Here is an 11,950-nt window from a genome sequence, read left to right on the forward strand (position 1 = left end):
CGGGCTGATGGCTGCCTTCACGCTAGAGTCCCGGGGACCACCGACAGTGAGCACAAGGAGTGATGCTCTGCAGCTGGGCTCGCCTGCACTGACATCCCGGGGTGGCCACCCTGCCCCCGAGGGCACGATCCCCTGAGACCCTGGGGTGGCCGCCCTGCCCCTCAGAGAGCGCTCTCCTGGACTCCGCCGTGGGCCTCCTCGCCTGGTGGGCTCTGGTGTGCGTCCCTCCCTGTAATAAGCCATAGCCACGAGCACCGCGTCCACAACTGGAAGCTAACTGCGGGTCCTTCTAGCAAACTGCCGAGCCTGGGTGGTGCCAGGAAACTCCTGCATTTGCAAGTGGTAGCAGGAGCGGGTCTTGTGGGCTGGCTGTGCCCTCAGCTGCCCAATCCTCGTAGCGCCACTGGTTCTGTCCCACCAGCCGGTGGCCGAGCTGAGCGGGCGTGCTCTGGGCCTCAGTCTCCCCATCAAGCAGGCAGTGTTGACGCCTGCCTCAGGGGGCCTCCGATTTCATCCTGGGGTGGGACATCTGGGACTCACACCATGTGTGCGTGAGCGAGCGCATGCGTGCTCAGATCCCTGAAAGGAGAGAGGTGGAGAGGGGCCAGGAGTGCCTCCACCTGCCGCTGCCCTGCCCTCCTGGTGTCCTTCTTTCACTCATGACCACTTCTCAGACTCCAGACGGCTGAGTCGCGGCCTCTCACCCAGGGCTCAGCCCGATGATTCCTCAGTCATGCATTCATTCCCCCATGGAAAATGCCAGCGTCTCTGCTCCAAGGGGACACAGAGAAGATCCTGTCCTCAGGAGCTAGGACGCAGACATGCCCTGACGGAGCGCGAGCCCGGCTATGCAGGAGGGGTGAGGAGGAGGCTAACGTGGTAACCCTAAGAGTGCAGGCCGTGGCCCTGGCATCTAGGCCTGGGTTCTCCTCCCTGTTCCCTTTACTGGTGTTATTGTGCCTTACTGTTCTCATAAATAAATAAATAAATAAATAAATAAATGAGAGAGGTTTTTTCTATAGGGCGTGTGTGTTCGCCAGACAGAGACAGAGACAGAAAGCGAGAAATCCCTCCAACCCTCAGGGGGGATGGCCATGCCGCAATCCCTTCTCCTCCATTCTCCTCTTGGGATCTTGGGCACACACGCAAGGCACCCGGCCTGAGTTTACGCCACTAGGTCTGGGACTTGAACCGCGGCCGACTACATGGTAGTTCAGCAACGGCCATTACGCTAACTGTGTAATGGTCCCATCATGAATTTGTTAATGAACACCCAGGACCGTCCTCATGGCATTGACATCACTCAAACATGAAACGGGGGAAGGGGGTGCCCATGCTCACTGTAAGCCGTTGCTGGGCAGGGGAGGCCATCTTCCCCTCCTGTGGGGCTGTGTGTGCCTGTCGCTGGCTCCAGGCTGCCTGGCAGGCAGTGGTCAGGACAGGACGGGGGCCTCAGGATAGCCCTGTCCCCGCCCTGTGCCAGTCATGGGGACTGCTCGGCTTATGGCTGTGAATGCCACCCAGCTAGCCTGGTGACAGCCCGAGGACCACGGCAGCTCGCATGCCGCAGGGAGCACACGGAAGAGCAGGCCAGCCTTCACCCCTTTGGCAGTGACGAGCTCGCCTTTGAGATCTGGTGCTTGCTCCTGGGGACGTGAGACAGCCAGTCCAGCTCTCCTGTCTTCACGAGGGACAGAGAGAAAGCCAGAGGTGCTGCTGGCTGTCCTTTTCCTGACATCATCTTACGAGACCTGGAGCCATCTGTGCCTGGCCAGGCCCCTCTTACCACCGAGTCTTGGTGCGAATTCGGTACCCCGGGGCTCACTTTACTCTTCCTGGATGCTCTAGGACCTGAACCTCCAGCCTGGCCTTGGGTGCGGAGGACGGCCGAGTCTGCAGTGAGCAGGACGCCGTGGGACTACACCCTGGGAAGCTTCAGGGGAGAGGTCGCATACCAGTGTATTTGGCTCTCATACCAAGAGGAAGGTACAGGTGGGAAACTGAGGCACACGGGGGCTCCGTCCCCTGCCTGGGATCTCACAGCTGGCAGGGGGAGAGTCCAGGCTGAGAGTTCACGCTGCCAGCGAGCTGCAGTGCTGGTGCCCAGCGAGAGGCAGCCTCTCGGCCTGGAGGCTCCCATGAGGCCCCTGCCCGGACGAGAGGCTGCAGACAGGCCCCAGCTCAGACCGACCTGCTGGCGACATCCTCTTCCGCGCCCTTGTCCAGCACGCTGCTCAGGTTGTGCTCTGCCTGCGTCTCCTCGGGCACCTCCTCCAGCTCCTCGGCCCGCTGCACAGACAGACGGTAGTTCTCCAGCTCGATCCTCTCGGGGGTGCCCTTCAGCCTCTTGGCAATGCTGGGCTCCTCCAGGCCATTCACACCAGAGCCTGTGAGACACAGAAGAATCCGTACGCTGAGCACAGAGGTGGACACTGAGCACAAGCTCCGTGGCAGTGGCGTGGACGAAGGCCAGCCCTCCCATGCAGGTCTCGTGGATGCCAGAACCCCTGGCGTGAGGTGGCAGAGCTTCCCCAGCAGGAGAAGGAAGGGGACGCAGGTCCATACCTGCCCCACAGATCGGGCGGTCCGCGCTGCTGTGACACCCCAAGTCCCAGGCTGAATCAAGAGAAGAGCCAGCCTTGTCTGTGAGGACTACCGGTGGGGGTGACGGGCACTCGGGTGAGGCCCTGACGTAGGTCTTCCTACCGCGGGAGGTAGGTGTGTCCGCGCAGCTGTGATGAGGGCTGAGGCCCTCAGCAGCCCACCCCTGGCCGCACTGCCATCCGCATTGGCACTGCTCGGGCCAACCCTGCCAAGGTGCCTGGGCCTGCCACCCTGCAGAGCTGCTCGCGTGTGGACTCCACCTCGACGGTCAGTCACAGCACATGTGGCCTAACCTATGAGGTAACCACAGGGCTGCTCAGACTGACTGCCTGGGAAGGTGGAGCCCCCTCCCCACATGGAGACCACCCCCCCTCCCCCGCCTCTTCTTTTTTTCCCAAAGAGGTTTTTGCCTTAGGGTACATGTGCTCACCAGAGAGAGATAGAGACAGAGACAGTGAGAAGGAAAGCAGGAAATCATCCACAGCTCAGCTGAGGGAGGTGAGAGGGGAAGTGAGAAAGCAATCCTAGTTGGGCAGAGGTCATACACCCTTCTCCATTTTTCCATCCTACCAGGATTTGGCATACCTATGCACATGAGCCTGCTGTGCTTTGCAAACCACCCAGGCCAGGATTCCAACTGTGGTGAGCCCATGTGGGACTTGGCTCCCTACACAGAGCTTTGCCACTGCACTACGGGCTATGGGCTGGCCTCTCGGTTTTCTTTATATTTTTGAGCACCACTGTGGAATCTTTTTTTTTTCTTAAAAAAAAAAAAAAAAAAGGTTTTTGCCATAGGGTGTGTATGCACACACGAGAGAGAGAGAGAGAGAAAGCAGGAAAGTGAGATATCACTTTCTGCTGGGGGATGGCCATGCCACAATCCCTTCTCCTCCACTCTCCTCTTGGGATTTTGGGCACGTACACACATGTGATTTTCAAGCCACCAGATCCAGGACTCAAACCATGGTTGGCCATGTGGAAGTTCAGTGTCTTAACCGCCATGCCACCTGCTGGGCCCAGACTCATGGTTTTTAAAAACTTAAATGTTGTATTCGATCATCACACCCCTTTAGTCTCCCTTAATCCCGAGTAGCTCCCAGTTCCTATTTTAGCATCATTGTTCTTTGTGGTGTTCCTTGTTGTCAGCTGTAGTCAGGAGGCCCACCATGTACCCACGGGGCAGGTCTGCTGTACTGTGGTAACACGCAGGTGTAGACAGACCAGTCCAGCAGGCCCTGACAGCCCAGTGACTGGTGGAAGGACTTTAGGGGTTATTATGAACCCTGAATGACATTATAAACACGGCCACATGTGCTGGGTGTGTACATGCTGGCAGTCCCCACCCCACCGGTTCCTGTCCCCTCCTACTTCAGCTGAGGACACAGGAGGTGCTCAGACGAGGGAGGGCAGCGATCGCCCGACGTTCCCTAACGGCTGCAACACAGACCGGCGTGTGCTCCCGCCAGGCAGGCGTGTCCACTTGCCCTGGCCTGCAAACAGCAGCTACTTGGCAAAGGGTAGCCCAGCCCGCCATGGCTGGGTGGTATCATTGGACCTGCAAGGAGGGGCAAACGAAGTGGCCCAGAAGGAGCAGGGAGCCCGGTGAGAGGCCATGGTGGCCCTGCAGGTTGGCTGCGGCCGTCACGGATTCTGGCTGCATTCTAGCCCTGTGAGTGACCGGGTTTGGCATGCAACATCACGCCAGCCTGGTTGGTGATGGGTGGGTTGTCAGAGGAGGCTTGGCTGAAGGAAAGGCGTGGAGCAGGACTTGTAGCACATGTGGCCTGGCTAGCTACGCGGAGGGTGTTCTGGAGGCCTGGCACTCCTGTGTGCACAGTGCCTTCAACCTCTGTGATGCACTGGAGGACTTGACGAATCCAGGCAGTCACGGAGAGTCTGTGCATCTGCTGGAATCACTGAGGTCTTCCGCTCAAAAGCACCTTTCACATCTATGGGGACTCTCACATAGGCAAGTGAGATCTGGAAGCACATCCACTCACAACGTGGGGTCTGGGGTGAGTCCCGGGTCCTCCTGTGCCCTACACAGCCCCCACGTCTGCACCCTCGCAAGTGCCGTGCTAAACCCTCGTTCTACCCTTCGACAACGAGCTTGCTGCTCCCACCACTGCCTTCCTGTCTTCCCCGTCCCCTCACACTCGCAGCTTCAGCACAACAGAGGCAAGGACGCCGAGACCCCAACTGTGCTGTCACTGCATTCCTTCTGCGCCCTCGTGTGCTCTGACAGCTGCTCCTGTGCAGGGAGCAGGTGAGGAGGGGACCCACACAGGGAGCAGGTGAGGAGGGGAACCCGCGCAGGGAGGAGGTGAGGAGGGGAACCCGCGCAGGGAGGAGGTGAGAAGGGGAACCCACGCAGGGAAGAGGTGGGAAGGTGAACCCACGCAGGGAGGAGGTGAGAAGGGGAACCCACACAGGGAGGAGGTGAAGAGGGGAACCCACGCAGGGAAGAGGTGGGAAGGGGAACCCACACAGGGAGGAGGTGAGGAGGGGAACCCACGCAGGGAGGAGGTGAGGAGAGGACCCTGCGGGGAGCAGGTGAGGAGGGGAACCCGTGCAGGAAGGTGGTGAGGAGGGGAACCCGCGCAGGGAGGAGGTGAGAAGGGGACCCCGCGGGGAGCAGGTGAGGAGGGGAACCCGTGCAGGAAGGTGGTGAGGAGGGGAACCTGTGCAGGGAGGAGGTGAGAAGGGGAACCCGCACAGGGAAGAGGTGGGAAGGGGAACTCACGCAGGCAGGAGGTGAGGAAGGGAACCCACGCAAGGAAGAGGTGGGAAGGGGAACCCACACAGGGACGAGGTGAGAAGGGGACCCTGCAGGGAGGTGAGAAGGGGACCCCGCGCAGGGAGGAGGTGAGAAGGGGAACCCGCGCAGGGAAGAGGTGGGAAGGGGAACCCACACAGGGAGGAGGTGAGAAGGGGAACCCATGCAGGGAGGAGGTGAGGAGGGGAACCCACGCAGGGAGGAGGTGAGGGGGGGAACCCGTGTAGCAGCGACCTGAGGGTGAGCTTGCAAGAATTCTACCATAGAACAAAAATCGTGATTTCTCAGATGGGAAAACAGGAAATCAAGCAACCGCTGTCAACTCATACCCAAGCAAGTCCGAGGCAGGTGGGGGGAGCGCTGGCAGTACAGTCCCCAGGGGGCGGGCCTGTCTGTGCGTCTATGTACCGGGACTTCTGCTAAGGCAGAGCAGATGAGAACTTTCTGCTCATTTATTTAATTGCCAGAGAGAGAAAGAGAGAGCGAGAGCGAGAGAGAGCGCGCGAGCGAGCATCTCTGCCAGGGTGTGGGCATGCCACAACCTTGTTCTGTATTTCCCCACCCTATCAGGATTTGGGGCATGCAGGATTTGAACTGCGGTCACCCATGGGGGATCTGGCTTCCTAGGTACAGGCTTACCAGCTGCGTGGTGGGGCCAACCTGGACACTCTGTTCTTAAAGAGATGCAGGACTGTCACAAAAGAGACGGTCCTCCATTAATACACAGTATGCAAGCCCACTCCGGGGTTCGCAGACAGTACTCTGAAGGAATATGGACTTAGCCAGCTTAAGATCCTGTTAAGGAGCCAGCAGGTGGCAGGATGGTCACGGCACTGGACTCCCACATGGCTGACCATGGTTCTAGTTCTGGACCCAGAGGCCTGAAACTCATGCCAGGCATGCGTGTGTGTCCAAAATTCCAAGAGGAGAGGGAGGAGAAGGGATTGCAACGTGGCCATTCCCCACCGGGGGATGATTTCTCACTTTCCTTTTCACTGTCTCTCTCTGGCAAGCGCACATGCCCTAAAAGAAAGAGAAAAACCTATAAGAAAGAGAAAGAGGAAGGAAAGAAGGAAGTTAGTTAGTTAGTTCTGTCGGGGGTACTGCCATTGTACAAGCGTAGTAATTGAGTTCAGAGGCGTTCAGCGTATGAGCGATAAGCCAAGACTCGAGGCCGAGGAGGAGAGCAGTAATTCAAGACTCATTTTTATGACAGGGAGAGAAGGCGCATTTCCACAGACAATCCTATCCTATCACCACTTGGGATCACTGCCACAGTCACCACCCCACTGCAACTGGAGATGAAGGACAGAGAATGTCACGAAGCATCTTAGGGCAGAGCACCTGGCATCTGAGATACAGATGTCCTGCTGGTGCTGTTTCTCTGGGTTCGACAAGGACCGCAGATGATGGCTCACCGAGCGACACAAACCAGCCACCTCGGCTCAGTTCAGTGCACAGGCAGGACACCTGCATGCTGCCTGCTTTGCTGGCCTCAGAGACACTCATGAGCCGCCTGTGGAGCTGGGAGCCACAGCTGACAGCGGGGTCGAGTCCTGACCTGAGTCGCCCACTGAGGGCACACGCCCGGATCTCAACTAGCTGGAGGGCTGGGGAAAGGGTGTCCCTGTGGGCCCACGTCCTGCCAAGGGTGTCTTTTTTTTTTTAGAGGCTTTTGCTATAGGGCATGTGCACTCACCAGAAAGATAGATAGATAGATAGAGAGAGAGAGAGAGAGAGAGAGAGAGAGAGAGAGAGGAGGGAAGAGATAAATCACCCCCAGGGGATGGCCACACCATAATCCCTTCTCCTCCACTCTCCTCTTGGGATCTTGGGCACACACACACCCGCACCCGGCCTGAGTTTAAGCCACTGGGTCCAGAACTCGAATTGTGATTGACTACATGGGAGTCCAGCGACATAGCCATTACGCCATTTGCTAGTCCCTAGGATGTCTTATCTCTGTCATAAAATAAATAAAATAAATTAAAAAAAAAGAAAGAAAGAAAGAAAAAAAGAAACTGACAGTCTAAAACTCAGAGCCCGGGCTCTGTTGACTGAATTCTAGGCTTGGCTACAACCTACCAGAAAACAACCGGAAGCACTCAGACCTGTGCAGCTCACTCATTGCCCCCTGGCTCCCCAGATGCCTGAGGGCCTGAGAACCCGAGGAGGAGCCATACTGGAGAAATGGCCACGCTGTGCTGGAGGGGCGTGCCCTCTACGCCCCAGTCCCTCCGGGCCCACGCAGGCCAGGCGCACACGGAGCTGGCCCTCCCGGGCGTGACAACAGGAGCACGCCACAGGGTGGGACGCTCAGGAGACTCGGTGAGCACCCCGACTCACCAACCGCCAGCTCTGCCTGACACTCCCAATGCACAGCCCCCAGTGCCATGAGAACCTTAGGCAGCACACCCACAAAATGAGTATCCTGACCTGTCCTGAGCAAAGAGCCAGCCGTCAGAGAGACAGACGCCCCAGTGACGACAGCCAAGGTGGTGACCGCTGGGAGCCTGGGCAGCGACAGTGTCCACACTGCGCACAGCACTGCGGCAGACGGCCACCCTGGCCCCTCTCATCAGCCAATGTAAGGGTCTGGGGAGACGGTGGGGGTATGACGCCCACAGAGGCTGAGCTGGAGAACGCAAGGATAAGCAGCAGGGAGGGCTGGCTGGCCACACCGTGGGCCCGCCCTTAGCAGCAGAGCAGGGACTTTCCAGCTGAGGAGGGACAGAGGGTTCAGGCTGGTCACAGCTTCACACCACCCGAGGGACACAACTCCCAGGGTCAGGGCCGCATCCCCAGTATGAAAACGCTCTGTTTCGGGACAGCCCTGCCTGGGCGAGCGCACTTCATTCTGAGAGAAGAATTTCTCTTACTAGGACAACCTGCTCCCAGCTTATGGGCAAGGCTGCCAGGAGTCTTCCTGTGTCTCTCTGACTCCTGGAGGGGAGGACGAGGTGCTGTCTCCCCTCCCTTTCCTGCGGGCAGCGGTCACAGGACCCTTCCCAGGTGTGGCCAGCTCTGAGGAGCCAAGGGCTGCATGCAGCTGGGAAGAGGACCTGAGAGAGAAGACGCCAGGGGCCTCTTGTCCCTCTGCCCCACCCGCAGTCCTTTCTGCTTGTTTTCCCACCCACCCTCCCTTCCTTTTCTTTTTCAGTTTTTGCCACAGGGTGTGTGTGTGCTCTCCAGAGACAGAGACAGAAAGGCAAGTACCCCCAGAGGAGATGGCCATGCCACAGTCCCTTCTCCATTCTCCTCTCAGAATTGTGGGCACATATGCACACATGCATGCATGGTGTGATTTTCAAGCTGCTGGGCCTGGGACTTGAACCGTGGAGTCAGTCATGTGAGATCCAGCCCCTTAACCTCCATGCCACCTGCTGGCCACTTCTTTCCCTTCTTTAGCTTCAGAGAAATCTGAGTTTGACAGGGACTCAGAAAAAGGCAAGGTGGGAGAGCAGGTGGCATGGTGGTTAAGGTGCTGCACTCCCACATGGCCAACCACGGTTCAAGTCCTGGACCAGGTGGCTTGAAAATCACACTGGGTTATGTGTGCATACATGCCCAGGGTAACAGGAAAATGGCATGGGACTGTGGGATGGCCACCCTCCTGGGGAGGTTATTTCTCACATTCCCTCTCCCTCTCTCTCCAGTGAATGCATGCACCCTATGGCAAAAATCTAAAAAAGAAAAAACAGAAAAGGCACAGTGAACTGCGGGGCCTGTGGGGCAGCCTCTGGGATCTACACCTTGGGCAGCTGCAGAGTTCACACACGTCATCCAACCAGAGTCCAAGGGTTACTGAGACCCTGCTTTCAGCCAGGCCCCGTGCCAGGTGCCCAGCCATGACAGTCACAAGACACACAGGATCTCTGGCCTGGACAGCTCGCACCTACCCATGAGACCCAGGTGGGTCAGGGGTCCGTGTGGGCACTTCCCGTAAGAGACAGCGCAGGGACAGGGGACAGGTGGCATGTGGGACACACACAGTCCTGGCACCATGGGATTCAGAGGCTCTGCCTCCAGGCTGTGACCTCGCCCTCCTGCCCCCCTATGACAGGCCACTGGGTAGCTCGGCTGCGACTCTCGGGGAGAGAGCCCAGCGCTCTGTCGTGTGCACTTGGTCACGCTCTGCTCTCGCCGGGAAAGCACCGAGCCATGGAGCTGGCCTGCATCGCGCAGCCTCCTGGCGGCCTTGAAGGAGATGAGCCCTCTCAAGGGGGTGTGTGGGTGGAGCCGGTGGCACAGGGGTAACACAGCTGGGCTCCCAGAGGGGGACAAGGTCCTGGGCTGTGTCCTGCAACCTCCCAAGTAACCCGGGTGCAGGCCCGCAGCCCAGACCAGCTGAGGCCAGGGGTGGACAGTGGTGTGGGGACCCGGCTGGGGTGCCTGTCTCTCTGCGAAGGTAATTAAAAAGAAAAAAGATACTGAGCACAGCTCCACAGAAATCTACAATAAAAATAAAATTACCGGGCAAGCAGTATAAACGTGGTCCCCAGGAGCATGAGAGAATCTGTCCATGTCAGTTTGGCGCCGTCCGGTTCTGGCTCACTGCCCTCAGTCACTCACAGAACCACCCTGGAAAGGAGGGTGCCCCCCATGCCGAGTTCTAATCACAGCACGGCTGTGGGACGAGGTGTCTGAGGGTCAGTCCTGCTCGCTCCCTGCGCAAGCTGAAAAACGACCATTTCTACACCCCTGCTTCCTCACACGCCAGGGACAGGGATGGAGGCACAGGGGTGTGCTGGTCCTAAGCCAGGAGCGCCGTCTGGCCCACAGCTCCGCACTGCTGGCGCAGGCTCAGTCCCAGGCTCTGCTTCCGGATGGAGGAATTAGACACGCTGAATTTTGTTTCTTCAAATTTGGGGACTGACCAACCACGGTTAGTCAGTTTGCAAACCAGTCGCTCCTTGTGTCCTGTTTTGAGCTACAGTCCCCTAAGGGTCACGGCCTGGCTGTCTGTAGGTGGGCAGGGCAAGTGCCCTCGGTCCTGGGTGCCCTTCTGGCACACCCTGGTGATGGAACGGCCAGTGCCTGCCTGGGGGACCTTGCCCTGCACTAGTCAAATGCACCTATCACCTGGAATGTGCAGGAGGTCGCACCCAGCTCGAAGCCCAGCTGCGGAGAGGAGATTCCCTGAGGCTGGCCACACGGGCTGAGTCTCCAACGGACCTGCTGCTGGTTAGGAGCCCATGACCACGCGAGGCTTGGCAGGCCCGCCTGGGCGCAGATCTGCTGGTTAGGAGCCCGTGACCACACGAGGCTTGGCAGGCCTGCCTGGGCGCACACCTCTGGGTCTTGCATGGCTCCACAAGGGCACCAGACGCTCCGGGAGCATGGGAGCCGGGGGTGGCCAGCTACTGAGCCACTTCCCCTCGTGTGCTTGGCCTCCTGCACAACTCTCAGATGCCCATGGCAGAAGCACGAGCTCGCGACGCTCCCTGGGTCCCGCAACACGCGGCGTGTGCCTGTGTAGCATGCAGAGGGAACAGGCAGCGTCTGCTGAGTGACTCCTGCACCAGCACCGGCCACGGGTCGCCACTCATCCCCGTGGGCCCTGTCACTACCATTGCATTGAGACTCTGTGGCTCAATGACTTCACAGAACATGTCCAACTGCTCGAATGAGGCAGAGCCAAGGTGCAACCCTGGTCTCGACGGCTCCGAAACTCGCGCTCCTTCCATCAATCACGGGATGGACATTCCAATGCCCTACGCGTGAAGTGCGCCTCCCGCGGTGGCCTCATTTCAACGCAGGTCACGTGAGAGGGCTCGAGGGGAAGCTCAGCGGCTCTGCTGATGGCTTCTCTCCAGGGAGTCGGGAAATGGAGGTAAACAGTACGTGACAGAGAGAACAAGGTGGGCGGATGCAGGGTCGCCATACCGGGAAGCCATCTTCAGGGAGGCTGGGCACGGCACAAGCCCAGAGCTGCTTCTTAGGGACGCCGAGGGCACCTGCCCCGTACCAGGAGCCCACGGGGGCCGCACGCCGCGCTCAGCATTGAAGCCCTTTGCTTTCGCTCGTGTTCCCACAGACTCCTGCTATTACTACCAGTCAGCTTTGTTGTTCTTTCTGAGTCTGTAAATGTCCTGAGTAACAACAGATCGACGTTAGACACATGGAATTCTGCTTGTTTAAACCTGGGGACTGCCCACCTGCAGCAGGGAAGAACTGCCGCCGGCGAGGGGACCCGGGCACAAACATCGCCACTACTGCGAGAGAAGGGGACCTGGCCAGGGAGTCACACAGGAGGGAACCCAGAGATTACAGAGCGGGAGTAAGACAGGCCAGCATAGAACTCTCCAGAGAGGAGAGGACAGGGCATTCAGGAGTGGGTCCAGCAGAGGCCGGCTGGAAAGCAGTGGTCAGCAAGACTGCAGGCCCACTCGGGGGACGCAGGCCACGTCACGGCATACCTCTTATAGATCTGACCACCCGCAGGCCTGGCCCTTCTGTCTTCGGCTGGGGCCATGGCGGGGACACCCCTATGGCAGTGCGGGGGCCCCCTCTGTCACACAAGGGGGAGTTCCCGATCACTGCGGCCACTTTAGTCCATCTTCTGATGGT

At 58.8% G+C, this 11,950-nt stretch overlaps 1 protein-coding gene across 1 annotated transcript in view; it reads right to left on the reverse strand.

Annotated features, from left to right (window-relative positions):
• MICAL3 (microtubule associated monooxygenase, calponin and LIM domain containing 3) overlaps positions 1-11,950 on the reverse strand; it is a 129,262-nt gene that overhangs the window by 53,228 nt on the left and 64,084 nt on the right. The window contains 1 exon segment of the mRNA XM_014591485.2: positions 2,192-2,387. Coding sequence (XP_014446971.1) covers positions 2,192-2,387 — 196 coding nt within the window.

Source organism: Tupaia chinensis, unplaced genomic scaffold, assembly GCF_000334495.1.
Source record: "Tupaia chinensis unplaced genomic scaffold, TupChi_1.0 Scaffold000578_2, whole genome shotgun sequence".
Lineage (NCBI taxonomy): Eukaryota > Metazoa > Chordata > Mammalia > Scandentia > Tupaiidae > Tupaia > Tupaia belangeri.